Raw genomic sequence first — 15,031 nt, forward strand, 5'->3', positions numbered from 1 at the left:
AACAGGGCAGCCGCCCAATCGCCACCCGGTCGGGCTTTCACCCACATTAATAATAATTAATAATAAATCCTCGCACTCGACACGGCGCCTCGTCACGTCGCGGGTTGCGCTGCGTTAAAAAAAAAAGTGTAGTGACTGTGCGTTTGGCGGGCCAGGGCGCCCCCCCGCAAGCCGCGAGCGTCGGCTTTTGTCTTGAAGCGGCAGCGATCGGGGGGGGGGGGGGGGGGTGTGGAAAACCGTCCCGTCCGGCTAAGGCGCGCGCGGGGATTGTGCCGCTCCCGGCGGCGGGGATCAGGAGGGAGACATGGCGTTCAGCACTTCCGGCCAGAGCTTCGTCCCGATTTCCGACCTTCACCCGAACTCGGCCCGGCCCGTAGGTGTCGAGGGGAGCGCGCGAGCCGGGGGGGGCCGCTGGGAACGGGTCGGGATGAGGGTTCATCTGAGGAAAGAGCCTCAAGATGCCGTCTCCGATTGTGCTCAGACGAATATAATTTTAAACCGCGCCTTATCACGTCCGCCGGACGCCTCAAAGCGCTTCGCGGGATATAGTGTGCAGTGAGTTGACTGTATGTATTGGTGGGCGAAACGCAGCGGCCGATGGCGCGCAGCAGCGTCCCACACAAACAGCCGTGGATTGAAGTGACCGATTTATTATTGGTTGTTTCCCCCCCCCCCGAGGGATTATTATCAGGCGAACGTGTGGAGTAAGCAAACTTGCCCAAGGTTTCTGCCGGGGAATTGACCCCGGGAGTGCTCTAACCCGCTGAGCCGCAGGACTCCACGTGTGAATCTGGATTATTTATCGGTGATTCAGATGTTTCTGGTTTTTTTTTATAAAAAAGGTGTTACATTCTTTTATTTAACTTTTGAGACTTTTCTGCGCCCAAATGACGATCGACTAATTTCAGTGCGATAGTGGACCCCAGAATTTCAGAGCTATACCTGTCACTGTGTCTTGGTACCCTGGTCACCAAGAACCTCGTATCAGATGCTGAAGTTAATTTGAATCATCACTGAGCATGTTGCACATTCAGCCTTATCCATAAATTGTGGGAGTAAGACATGAGATGCGTTTTAGCTGCAAGCCTGTTATAAATTACTTGTCTCAGTGATTTTCCTTTATGTTTAGTATATGGGGCTTCAGCAAGCGTCTCTAATAAAAGCAAACCGTTTCTCCTTTATAGTGCACTATTATTAACCATGTTCCCAACTTTTGATTACTGCTGCAGAGTTTAATATTCTTTTGATTTTATGCCATTCAGAGTGTAGCTGGAATGGTAATAGGAAAAATTGATGCCAAAGGATTTCCTGACAGAAAAAGCTGAGTATTCTCCTTTGATAAATGTGTCTTTGAAATAAAGTTTTGTAGAATCTTTTTTGTGATGATGCAAAGGCTTTCATTTTGTGTAAAGCACTTTCCTGATGTGAAAGGCGCCAGGTGTATGTAAATTGTATTTTGTGGTTGAGAACTGCTCTGTGTGTGCCAACACACCTGAAAGGGGAGTGGAAGCCGATTCAATAACAACTTTTAAGAGAGAAGTAGATGGGTATTTGGGGAGGACACGATCGCAGGGCTATGGAGAGAAAGCGGGTCTGTGGGATTGAGTTGGATTGCTCTTTTAGGAGCCGGCGCAGACGCTATGGACCATATGGCCTCTTTCTGTGCTGTGTGATTCTATGACTAGTTGTTCAGAGCAAAAAGGTCTCAAGTGTTCAAATCTATGCGTTTGAAATTAGGAATCCCAAACCCATTTTCAGCAGCTTAAAATTGAATTCAAGACATTATAGTGAAGAGAACAGTGAAGTAATGATGTTCTTGTTAACAGGATAACATGCTTTGTAAATAGGATGTGATGTTCTTGCAAAATTCAATAGTAGAAAATCAATACAGCCACCAACATTTATGTTTATTAATTTGACAGGTTGTCTAATTTGGACATATGGGAACCTTTCTGTCGTGATTAATTTAAATCTCAATTTCTATTGGATGCTTGGTGTATTGCTAGATCTAACATTAGTTGCCATTATAATCAGTGGGTCTAGGATTTTTTTTTACTTTCCGCAGAAACCACATTTTTGGAACACTTTTATAAATTAAAATTCCAGCTTTAGAGTGGTCTATGTGAACCTAAGTTATTGTCAAAATCAAATTTAAGAAGGATGCCTTCAAAGAAATTCTTATCCTTAAATATTCATCCCCAAACTTTACATCTCTTTCTGAAGATGGAATAACATAGTAAGTCATCAGATTGTTTATTACCTCTAGTTTTAGACCGCTGAGAGAGATGTGATGGAACTAGGTTATTTTTGCTGTTGGAAAAATATTTTTCATATTATTATTTTTGGAAATCTCAAATGTATTTCCAGTAATTCCCTAACTCACAGCAATACTCTACTTGTATTTGTCAGATATGGTTCTGAATGTCACACTCAACAAAACCAGATGTGAGAATATAAGACTTCATCCCTTGGAGCAGTTGATCTACTGAATCTTTAATTGGGCCACATCATTAGGGCCGAGTAAAGGAACCTTGCAGTCAGTGTAGAAGTTCATATTTATGAGAATGATTTTGACAATTTCTACAAGGTATAAGGCTTCAGTCTGTGCAACTAACATTCTGTAAAATAAGATGGAAATGCAACATTTTGATATTTTTATTTTAATAATAATAATCCTTGAATTTGATACAGCGCCTTTCACGTCTTCTCGACGTCTCAAAGCTTCACAGAATAGCCTGTAAAATGAATTGACTGTATTTTTGTGGGCGAAACGCAGCAGCCAATTGCGTACAGCAGCGTCCCCACAAACAGTCGTGGATTGAAGTGATCAAATTATTATTGTTTTTTTTCTTGAGGGATTGTTATCAGGCGTGTGGAGTAAGGAAACTTGCCCAAGGTATCGCCCTGCCGGGAATCAAACCCAGGTCTGGCTTGCAGGGCGAGTGCTCTAACTTAGTGCACTGAGTTACAGGACTCCACATTTTAGAACTAAAATTGCACAGAACCTGTTAATGTTTTTTTAAATATTTAGATATTGGGACGGAAAGATACACTTTTACTTTCACAATAAGAGATTCTCCAAGTTGCTTCATTAATGTAGTTTCCTGGGGACGAGAGGAATACATAAGAGGATTGTCTAACAGCTTCAGGATTGGTGATTGTGGTATGTTTTTAAGTACCTACATATATGATTGTATTCTGTCAAGTTGTTTTAAAAATAATTCACAGGAAATGTTTCTTTTTCCAGATACATTGTGTAGTATGTAAATACTACAATAGGGATTGTCCAAATACATTTTCTTTTTTTAAAAAAACCCTGAAATATAACTGTTTATGCTGGATTCCCACATTTTGACCAAAGATTTTGCAAAGATCTTGATTCAAACAATTTTTTTTCTGTCCTATATATTTTTAAAAACATTTTCTCAACTAAACTTATATTAAGGAAATCCAAGGGCAATTATCTTATTTGAGAAATTTGCTATGTTACTCGTGTTACATTCAGTTCTTCACTGTGAGAACTGACAAATGATCGTCTTCTATAAAATCTTGGAGCTGCCTTATATTTCTAAAAAAGACCTTGAAAATTGGCCTTCCACATTTTGTCACTTTCTCTTCAAATCCAGCTTTACCTTTATGTTACTCTGATAGAAAACCCGTAAAACGTCTGTATTATTACTGATATACTGATAAATAATTTCTTTGAAAATCTATTCTATTAGTCGTAATTGAAAATCCACTTGTGCAGCCTAAAGATTCAGAGAAAGAAGAAAGATTCAGTCCATCCACTTCAAGGTACATGAGGAACCTTTTATGTAACTAGATGCATTTCTGTTATAATATTTAGGTTTGGGGTTATTAGCCATAATTAGAATTTCTCAACTACTGACAATTTAATATATCTGAAATATAGCTTTAAACATTTTTGTTCAATAATATTTAGTAGAGACAATGGAAAACATACAATGAAATTATAAACATTGATCCTGTGTTGTGAACTGGAATAGCCCTGCTTAACATCACTACAAAGTGTGGGCTCCATCCCTGCTGCTGGAAATGGAACATCTGCACATAGTCACACTTCTCAGAAACATGTAAACTGAGATAATTCAAAACTAAACCTTTATATAAAAAAACAAATGAGACCAGATGAATATAGTGGGTAATTTCTCACAAGTTATGACAACTGCAGAGCAGACTTCCACTTCAGCAATACCAGTGTGTAAAAATAAATGCTTTTTCACTTTGGATTCTGTTTGAAGTTAATTGTTTTTTCTTGTTTCACTTTCAGTTCCTATAGACTTTTGGTCAGTGAGAATTTTTCAACAGTTAGATCTTGCTGCAATCCGGAGATTGAAACTAAGCTTCTCTCCTTATTGCATTTGCCTATAAAAGACCCTCAAGATTATTACTCACTGGGAGACATCGTTCATAATGGGCAAAGCCTGAATGGAAACTTTATCAATATACTGGCAGCAGTTAGATCAGTGAGTTTGTATAAATATTCCCTTGGGAACCACAACTACAATAGAAAATAGGTATTCTATAAACTTGTGATTTCTTATATTAAGCTGTATCTTAGAGACATATGTTGAATATGGTGGTGTAAAATTCTATCGAAGATTACTTTTCTGTTCAGAATACTGAATTTTCATAGATGTTTGCTTTATAATACAATCAATACAATTAGAATGAATATACAGGGGATACAAATTGAATGAATATACATTGTGGATTTTTGCTCATAATTACAAATATATTGCTTTTATTCATTTTGCTATATTAACTGAGAGATTTTAATTATTGTTTTAAGGTTGGGGAGCTGAAGTATTTTACTACCGCAGACAGAAGAAAAGGACAGAGGTGTGAAATAAAACTATTTGATGAGACTGTACCATCATTCCTTATGGTCTGGTTAGTATGTTTTTAAGTTCAGTAACTGATAACTTTATTAATGCATAAATAAATATGTGTTACACATTACGATTAGATAACAGAAGGAAACACGTGAGAAAGATTGATACAATATAATGTGGGAAAATCATACAATATATGTAGCACAGCTGATTATTACATTATTATTGATAAATGATTCATAGTGTTTGATTAATTATCAGGATATAAAAGTTAGATAAATATTGTTTGTTTCACAATCTGATAGTACCACTTCATAAGTTCTTTAAGAAATTACAATAGTTGACTTTTTTGATTTTTTTAAATACAATACCTGAGAACTAATGATAATATTTACAATTTTCATAGTTGGGATAATGAATCTATGCAACTTGCACAAACATGGATTCCAAGGGAAACAGGTATTGTATATACTAGTTGATATGAGACTATTCAACCTTTCATTTAACTAATCTTCCTAACCAGATTTTATAGGTTAGATCAAATTGTATCTGTCCATTCTACAGTGCTATTTATAGCTGATGTACGTGTAAATTACGATGGTTTTCGTAACTGCATGACTTCCACAGTGAATTCCAAAACTATCATCACAACAAATCCTGGTAAGATTTCTTGGATGTATTATTTTAACTAATGATGCTGTTTAACTGAATTGTGTATATGTTATATCATTTATTTTAAGATGAACATATTAGAAACTGATCATGACATCCTAAACAAATGCCTTATACTCTTCCTTTACATTCTAATGTATATTCTATATGTATTCAATTGAGGTATCAGTTTGGCTCAGAAGACAGCCCTCTTGTCTCTGAGTCAGAAGGTTGTGGCTTCAGGTCCCATGCGGGGATTGAACTTACATATTGAACTCATTTTGAATCGACAATCGTCCAAATAAAACTGGTTGTTCACTTCATAGCTGTTTGGGCACGTTGTTGTACACAAATTAGCTGCTAAATTTGCCTGCAAAAAAATACAGTCACTACGGTATACAATAAATCCTGGGAAGCTCTTTTAAGACATCCTCCTGATGCGAAAAGTTCTGTATCAAATGCAAAGATTATTACTATTAATAATAATTACTTTTTAAAATAACTTGAAAGATTGACAAATCTATCTTCACCATTTAAACTATGATCAAATCATACACAGGTGCAGACTAATTCTGTTGCAATAAGTTCACTATCCAACCTGTAAGATATTTACTATATTTTTATCAATTAATAGTCTCCGTGATTTTATCCTCTTTCTGGGGTCTGAATGAATTATGATCACTTACTTAAGAATAGTATGATTTAATTTGCTTTAGCATAGCAGAAAAGATCCTGTAGTGTTTACAGATAAACATAATAGAACGTAACAAAACCTGTTCTTGCCAATTTGCCTTTCTATGTTGCGAATAACAAGACACAAAGGAGGCTAATCTGCTGTTCAGTTTTGCCAAAGAATATACAGAAATTGGTGGACTGGATGATGATGACCCAGAGCAAGCAAACGAAGTTATAAATTGTAAGTCTTTGATTTTTAATCTTGAAACTGCAATCAGATTTAGGTTCAGTTTATTCCCCGGCGATTTAAGTGCAACTTCTCAAGGGAGAAGGGAAGCCTGAGAGAGTTATTTTTACAATATTTACACTTAGTGTCTGAAAATTATACTTTGATTTTAAAATTGTACCTGCTTTGTATTTACCATTTACAAAAATAGGTAAATTTGAAGAAATGGCACTTCATAAAGCATAATATAACATTTTGTTTCATTATAAGCAATGAAGCGTTCCCATTTATGAGCACAACACAAGAATTACCCACATTTAGTGAATAAAGAATACCTTCTATAATAATGATAAGATGCTGGAAAGTCCAAAGAAAAGCCTATGACGCTATAGAAATATAATTAACTTTAATCTCTGGAATATATTTGTTGTGACTGTACCACCCTGAACCCATCCTTGAGTAACTCAAGTGGGAATCTTTTTCTAATATTGAAAAATGATTGTAAAGTAGAATCTGGAAAACAAAAAGTAAGGGATAAAGAATAAACTTCTGAATGTCATGCAACACAAGAGATATGCAGCATTATTAATGCCATGCTAGTAGTAAAATTAACATGGAAGAATGTTAGAAAGATGTTCGCTGACATCATATAATATCCAGAATAAATTATAGACAAATCTCATACGAGTGCAAAAGGTGATGGTCCCACGTGAATGCAGGTACCAACACTGGGAAAAAACAGAGCTGACCTACAAATATTCCTGGGGCTAATAGCACAAGATCACAAGAGCTGTTCAGATGAAGAAAGCCCTTTGACCCATTTGATCTCATTCTTTGAAAATACCAAACCTTCCACCTTCCCATTACAACATCAAACTGTTTGTTCAATGAGTCCAGTATCCTGGCCTCTACCACTCTTCCCGGTAACCAGTTCCACTTGGTGATTTCTCTTTGTGAAAAGAGGTTATGGATGCAGCAGTTTGCATGGCTATACAACTTTAGAGGAAATAATTCTAAATTTGAAGCCTATTTTATCACCTGTGTGAACAATTACTACAGTCAATGGGGAGTTGAGACCTGTAACAGCAGGATCAAATCAATTGGATGGGTTATTTTAATGGCAGGGTCGAGGTCATCTGGAGAGAATGGACTCTACCTTGAGTATGTTTAGGATTTGTGAGCTCATTCAGGAATTTAGCTGACTGTTCAACTCTCTGGTCCATTAAAGAGCACGCTTGACCACTCTCCCAAGATGATTTGGATTCTCAGATTCTGAATCTGTTTTTCAATTCTTAAAAGACTAAATGCCTTAAAAGGAAGCATCAGCAATAATTGTCTGGATTCTTCCCTCATATTATGTGGTGTACATCTTTTGTATTTTCAGTCATACAATACAGCAAAATGTAATGTAGATCATTGTCAGTTGGAATGTAGGTTTCTTCCATTTATATAAATGCACATTAAGTTATTGATTCTTTAATAGTTTGCTTTGAGGAAAGAAAGTGAATGTTGCCAACATACTTACCGGTTTTCTGTAGATGCTAGTGCGCGCGTGAATGTGAAAACCCTCGGGAATCCAGATATCATCATGGAACTGTTATATTTGCTCTCACTGCTTTTGGTTTAAAGACAAGCAGATGTGGCTGTTTGCACTCTTCACCAATGCAGGACTAACACAGCAAAATGATTGATTCCAGAGAAAACCAGATGCCAGAGATGAAATCTGTAAACCAATAGCTGAATGCTTTTTTTATATAATAGTTATTTAATTCAGTTACAATGTGAGTTACTGGGACAGTGACATGTTCCTAGTTTTTGAGATTATATATGGAGTAATGCATGTCTGTAGCTTTCATTTGTCTTCTTTAAAGACGGAACATTTTATTGTAATATTTTAGAATTTCTGATCTGGCCTTCATATATTTGTATATATTTTTCATTTTACTTTTGCAGTACATTCTATTGTGGATGTGTTCACTGTGCAGCAGATAAAAAATAAGGCCAAGGACAACGTGGGCAAGTCTGATCTGATCTATGGAATTGTTTATGCTTACATTACTTTGCTTCACATTGATTCTGATGTTTCAAAGTTAATAAGATCCAGATGGTGAGAAGGACATTTGTGCTTTATTATGCTCTTAAAAAATAAGATTCTCAAAACTTTTTTGTTTAACAAAAAATATTAGTTGCAGTGCATCTTGGTGCTATCATGATGGAAGGGCACATTATCTCTTCAATATATCATAAATATTACATAGAAATATTTTCTTTAAAAATTGGATCCTTTTAAGATGGAAACGTTGTATTAGAAGATCGTCACAAATGTAATTTTGTTGTTGATAAACCTTTGATGTTTTGGCAATCCTTCAGTCCTCCTGCCATTCCTCTTCTGAGACTCTATAGAAAGTTAACTTAATAGTTTTATGTTACTGAGATTTTTACCTCCTCAAAATTGATATGAAACTTTTATATTTGCCCGTTATTTTTCAGCAAAAAGATGACGTGTAAAATAGAAACAGTAAAACAATACAGGTAGCCACGATGGATCCTACCATTCAGCACCGGTGCTATAAGTTGTAGTGGTTACCAGTTTTTCAGTAACAATCTGTACTTCAAATGGGGAAGTGTTTGATTGCACCAAATGGTAATTTAAATGGTAACAATGCGGTATAGATAACAGGGATAGGAAGTGTAATGAAGATGGCTGTTCAGTTCTTCTATGTCATCCATTGACAAATCAAATTGTGTTATTGATGCCATTTGTTTGTGGCCTCGATAAACTTCCTCCCCTATTGAAAGAGGCTAAAGACTTGCTGTTGTAGGATGGTTGAGGAAGAAAAAAGCAGGAAATGAGATTTACAAATCGATATATTACATTTGTGCTATTTCAGATCCTTTAACCCTGGATTAGTTTTATATGTCTGAAAAACTAAAAGTGCTTTTTGAAGTCTTCAACTTTTATAATTGTATTTTTATGCTTTATGACTTTCTTTGAAAAAAATCTTAAAAATATATTAATTCTATGCATTGAAGCGCAAGGTGCAAATATATGATTGGTACATCAGGCGAGTGTACAAATACTTCCTGCCCTGACGGTTCCATGAACTCCACAAGTATCATCACCAGCTTTGATTTTTGGGTGGATCTGTCTGACCACACTGGAACCCTGCAGTCTTGCAACTTGGTAGGAAGCACAGCTGAAAAAACTCTTGGCTATACGGTAAGGATCAGCAATGGTATTTGGTAATGTTTCGAATAAAGTGATGATATAAAGTTTCTTTTGAAAGATGTTGAGATGAGCAAATGGCCTATTCCTTCGTTACACATATTCTATTATCTTCTGACATACCATTTCCAACATACCCATAAGATCTCAGATCCTTTGCTGCCCACTAGTGGCCAATCTTCTTGCAGAATTTGCCTCTGCGTTTTCCATATTTTGAATGAAATTTAATTCTTCATCATAAATAGGTGTTATTTATTTTAAGGTAAAAAAATCATTATTCATCTCTAGATATTTGTATGTTATTCCAGTACGTGGTTGGATATGAGCAGAGGGGGCAAGCAGAGTAGTATAATTGGAGATCAGAGATAAGGAGCATGTCTTAGCAAAGAGGATATTATTCAGATGTTATCTTTGTTACCTTGGATCAGTTCTCAGTAGATAGATGTTGACTGTACTAATTAATCTTTCTGTTTAGAAATAATTAATATACATTTTCAGAGATTAGATCAGCAAGAATGAACAAACAATAGAAGGGATCCCTACTGTATTTAACTAAAATGTTTAATAGTCAACCATGAATAATCTTACCATATCAACATTATTTTATGGTTTAAGATTACAGAACTGATGCTATGTATCTTGTACTGTAATTCCCAGGTTGATGAGTTTTGCAGTTTAACAGAGCAGCAGAAAACTTCATTAAAATGGAGCTTCCTTTTAGAGCGATGCAAAATCTATTTGAAGGTTTGGACTTTATTGATCATCAGCAAATGCTCCCTTCATCGCATTGAGAAAAGAACTTTTGGCAGATTTTTTAAATTCCCATCTCTCTTTTGTTTTCTATAGTTGTCCTGCAGTACAGAACTTTTTCAACAATCTGGCAATCTTACTCATGCTTTTAGTTATTTTGTTGATAATTGCAACTTTTTTTTAACATTAGAAAATACCATGGTCCAAATTGTCACTGCTGTGTTTAGTTTCCAGAGTAACACATTACTCAATGTTTTATTTTGCTTCTATCCTTTATATACAGCTGATTGCAGCAGGCAATGCAAGAAGTGGAGTGAGGGTAAATCTGCTTTCCTGTAAAGTAGCTGACCCTGAAGAGGCCAGTCAGACCTTGTCTGCCATGGGAATTTGTTGAAAAGAGCGAGAGGTGATCTTCAGGAGTTCAAAGAAGTTACCTCCAACTCTAACAAATAGAAAGTATGAACCAAGGGCCATTTAGCAGAGGGTTTATTGCACGTGTGTATGGACTGAGGCTTCCAGTTGATTCACTTTTCTTTTAGAAAAGGCCAATGATACTAAAAATTATCATATCAAACAAAAAGGTTGCAGTTGTATCCTTAAGATTTAAAATATTGAGTTTTATTTATACTCATCTCAAAGACAGGAGACAAAATAATGGAAGACATACTTCACCCCAATCTATTTTCAATGGGTTTACCCAGGCTCTGGTTCACAATGTGAAATATTCTATGCAGTCTTTCATATGCAAATTCTCAGGCCTTTGAGCAAGTCTTAATAGTTCACATTGGTTGCTTTGCGATTTCTTCCAAGTTAGTCATTTTTATGTTTTATGCTATTCTTATTGCAGTAGTTCTCGCAAATAAAGGGGATTAAGTAACAGATAAGAGCAATTTGTATATTGGTATTTTACACTCACCCCACACCTGGAACACCTGTAAACAGTCGCCCCAAATTAAATTAACTATTAACTTTGTTCTGATATGTAAACTGTTGGCAGTTACGATGCTTTGTGATGCCTTGAGATCAAATCATTATGACATCATCAAAGATGAGATGTTTTAATTAGGGATATAGACAACATACGTTTGTATTCGAAAAAGTCACTGTTGATGTAAGTAATATTCCTGTTGAGCAATTTGCCAGGTTACCATTGACTATTAATTTATTACATACATGACGTGACTGTCTGTGAAATTTCAGTTTCCTTGTGTTGATTCCTTTTTCGATGATTTTTATTTTTGAAAAGTATTGTAGTTTAAGATTACTGGATTATCTAGTCATTATACAGCCCTTAAATATCTGCTTAACTTACCTACACCATTTGAAAGCTTGGATAGTCTGCTACAGAAATCCCTCTTGTGAAACTGTCCCTAATTTACGAATGAAAATGTCATTATCAAACATCGGATAATGACCTTGACACATACTTTTCTTGAACATGGTTTTTTCAGGTGGAAATGTGTTTCAAAAAAACTTTAGCGTTGTTGATATTTTCTAAAATTCCGGACATCTAGATTCCCAAATTATATATACACTTACAGCATTCTTAAAAGCACTATTTACTAAAAAAAGGTACATAATAAAAATGCATTTTGTTTCCTAAAAAGCATGGTAACATTTATAAGCACAGCTTTTAATGAGTAACTGTAGCCAATTAAATAAATATTGGATGAAGCGTATGTCATTATTGAAAAACTGTTGTGTAATTTCTGTACTTTTCTGAATTGTCGAAATAACAAATCTGATCCCTGCAAATGTTCACATTTTCAGAATGGCAAAATAGTCATTAAGTTTTTGGTATTTGTGTAGATTGCTGTCTCTGCCAAAAGCAAAGGTTTTGTAACCCATTTTTCTGCGACTGCAGGCTGTTATGTATTTATTACGTTTTTCGAAAAGGTTTATTTGCATTAAGGGGTTTTCGCATTGCAGTTTACATTGTAAACATGTTTCTGTTTCGGAGATGCAAAAGCATTTTTTTTAAAAAAAAAATGTTTTTGCAAGCAGTAGATGATTGCGAATAGTCTGTGGCTTTGTGCTCAGTACTCGGTTTGTGTTAAACATTCTTTTTACTGTTCTGTTCAAGTTTCACAATAATAAAATTAGGTTATTTTAGATTTTCATATTATTTTGTACGTTTTAATTCTCGATCAAGCTCTGTGTTTATAGTAGTTGTGTATATTTCTTGTGCAGTAAGAAACACTTAAAGCCTTAAGATTAAAGGAATATGTTAACCCTTTTAAAGTTGGTTTGTGGTGTTTTTGTCAAAGAATACTCGCTGAGATACAATGTTAAAGTGACCAGTCTGGTCTTACAAATAAAGTTCAGTTTGTTTACAACTAACTGGATGGAACTGTCATCCCTATATTCAAAATTATTTGGATCTAGTAATCTATCTGGCCAGATGTGGATTTAGTTTGCTTTGAATTTGTGGATTTGACTTTACCTAATTCAAGACGGACGGAATTAATTTGGTGGAATTTTAGGAGTAGTGGTGCTACGATACAGCACTAGTTTAAGCACTCTGAGGCACTGCACATGTGAAGGGCGCCATATTAATGCAAGCTAACCAGCTGGTTAGTGGAACCATATTGTGGCCAGAACATTTTCGTTAATTCAATCAAGGTGTAGTTTGTAAAAATGTATGCAGAATGTATAGTAAAACAGCACGTGAATCATGTGCTCAAGTGGAAATCTGTAAGGTCTCCTTGTGAATGTAATTGGCAAACTTTATGGAACTCAATGCAACAGGATAGATTAGCTATTCCTGGTCATAAATGGTAACAATACCCACAATAATCCGGTATCCATACATAAGTAATTTGAGATTTATTAAGAAGAAATTCTACCTGGATATTGATTTACTCTTATTTGCCATTTTAATGTCCAGAATGTATTGATTTCAGCCTTAACAATGAATTCTGTTTTCTGTAGTTTCTCGAAAAAACTTACAAGAAAAACAGCTTAAAAAGAATGGCTGTTTTAAGAATTTACCAGATTCTGGATGCTCTAAATTCCTACATAAAGTAATCTAGACCCAGGTGGAATTCTCTCCATATGTGATTTGAACTGAATTAAAACTCCAAATCATTTCACAAGAGCCACACCACATACATCAAATATCATTACTTCCACAAACAACATTAAGTCAGTCTGTGGGGTATATTGAGAACTGGATCTTCCATCTGCGAGAGGCAGATAATGAGTGAAACTAACCTTTCATCTATTCGTGATGAGAATTTCATTTTTTAAACAATGATGCAACATTTATTTCAATCTCAATTAATCTCAGGATAGTTTATTTTTACTGTAAAATAGTTACAGGTCATTTAGTTGTGATGAATGTTGTCAGGCGCTAATGACTAGGTGATGCCCTCAGATTCGGGGCATTATGGAGGGTGAAAGCGGCCTTTACTATAGGTTCTAAGTCACCAAAAACAATCAATATATACATGTTGCGCCGTTCACTGAGACAATTGTGGCACAGTAATAATAATCTCGCATTTGGTACAAGGCTTTATCATGTCGGAAGGACGTCTCAAAGCGCTTCCCGGGACTTACTGAAATTAAATGACTGTATTGTGCGCAAGACGATGTCCCACAAACAGCTGTGAAACAAATGACTAATTTTAATTGGGAGAGGGATTGTTGGCCAGGACACCGGGGGAAAGAAACTGCCTTCTCTTTTCAAACAGCGCCTCGGGCGGGATCTTTAACACCCACCTGAACGGGCAAGACGGGATCTTGGTTTAACATCTCAGTTTGGAATACCCTCAACCACAAAATGACATGTGTACAGCACCTAACATGTCAGGAGGACGTCCCAAGGCGCTGGAGAGACAGAGTTATGGACCCGAGCTGAGGGTCGGGCTGGGGGAGAACGGAGGGCGGTGGAGAAAGCAGGGAGATCGAAAACACGATCCAAGAGGAGGGTCTTGAGCTGGGTCTAGTAGGTGGCGAGGGAGGGGGCGAGGCGGAGGGACTGCGGGATGGAGTTCCAGAGGGTGGGGGCAGAGTGGCAGAATGCCCGCCCCACTGGGGGGGGGCGTGAAGCAGGCTGGAATCCGCTGAGCAGAGGGAACAACCAGGGTGGTAGGGGGTTAGGAGGGCGGAGGGAGCGATGGTGATTGATGGGTTTCCACATTAGGGCAGACCCCCGGCTGACTCAACAATAATAATAATAATAATAATCCTTGCATTTTGATATTGCGCCGTCTCAAAAGCGCTTCACAGAATACACTGCAAAGGGAATTGGAAGTAATACCTTCCCACCCATAATAATAATAATAATAGTCTGGTCACACAATCCACCAATTGGGGGGGTGGGGGCTGTTGTTGTTGATGCCCTGATGGTCTGGCTGCTGCTGCTGTTGTTGTTGTTGCTGCTGCTGTTGTTGTTGTTGCTGTTGTTGCTGCTGTTGTTGTTGCTGCTGTTGTTGTTGCTGTTACTGTTGTTGCTGTTGTTACTGTCGTTGCTGCTGTTGTTGTTGCTGTTGTTGTTGTTGCTGCTGTTGTTGTTGTTGCTGCTGTTGTTGTTGTTGCTGTTACTGTTGTTGCTGTTACTGTTGTTGCTGTTGTTACTGTCGTTGCTGCTGTTGTTGTTGCTGTTGTTGTTGCTGCTGTTGTTGTTGTTGCTGCTGTTGTTGTTGT

At 36.8% G+C, this 15,031-nt stretch overlaps 1 protein-coding gene across 2 annotated transcripts; it reads left to right on the forward strand.

Moving 5' to 3' along the window:
• The first annotated feature begins 223 nt into the window (after positions 1 to 223).
• Positions 224 to 11,818, forward strand: meiob (meiosis specific with OB-fold). 2 transcript variants are annotated; one of them, XM_007906094.2, is made up of 13 exons: positions 224 to 373; positions 1,263 to 1,320; positions 3,032 to 3,163; positions 3,723 to 3,795; positions 4,292 to 4,487; positions 4,814 to 4,914; positions 5,263 to 5,315; positions 5,421 to 5,516; positions 6,322 to 6,423; positions 8,362 to 8,515; positions 9,442 to 9,628; positions 10,292 to 10,378; positions 10,668 to 11,818. In XM_007906094.2, the coding sequence occupies exons 1-13, from the start codon at positions 305 to 307 to the stop codon at positions 10,776 to 10,778; spliced, it is 1,419 nt and encodes a 472-aa protein (XP_007904285.1). In that variant the 5' UTR covers positions 224 to 304; the 3' UTR covers positions 10,779 to 11,818. The 2 variants fall into 2 exon arrangements, with proteins under 2 accessions (XP_007904285.1, XP_042197154.1); XM_042341220.1 differs by lacking the exon at positions 3,032 to 3,163.
• Positions 11,819 to 15,031: the final 3,213 nt, after the last annotated feature.

The sequence above is a fragment of the Callorhinchus milii genome, unplaced genomic scaffold, assembly GCF_018977255.1.
Source record: "Callorhinchus milii isolate IMCB2004 unplaced genomic scaffold, IMCB_Cmil_1.0 Scaffold16, whole genome shotgun sequence".
Lineage (NCBI taxonomy): Eukaryota > Metazoa > Chordata > Chondrichthyes > Chimaeriformes > Callorhinchidae > Callorhinchus > Callorhinchus milii.

What these genes read in the sequence shown, in the direction of transcription:
- meiob (XM_007906094.2), top strand. Translation starts at nt 305, where the DNA reads ATGGCGTTCAGCACTTCCGGCCAGAGCTTCGTCCCGATTTCCGACCTT. An exon ending in TTCAGTCCATCCACTTCAAG is followed by an intron (nt 3,796 to 4,291) that starts GTACATGAGGAA and finishes TTTCACTTTCAG; the next exon opens with TTCCTATAGACTTTTGGTCA. An exon ending in AAGTTAATAAGATCCAGATG is followed by an intron (nt 8,516 to 9,441) that starts GTGAGAAGGACA and finishes TATGCATTGAAG; the next exon opens with CGCAAGGTGCAAATATATGA.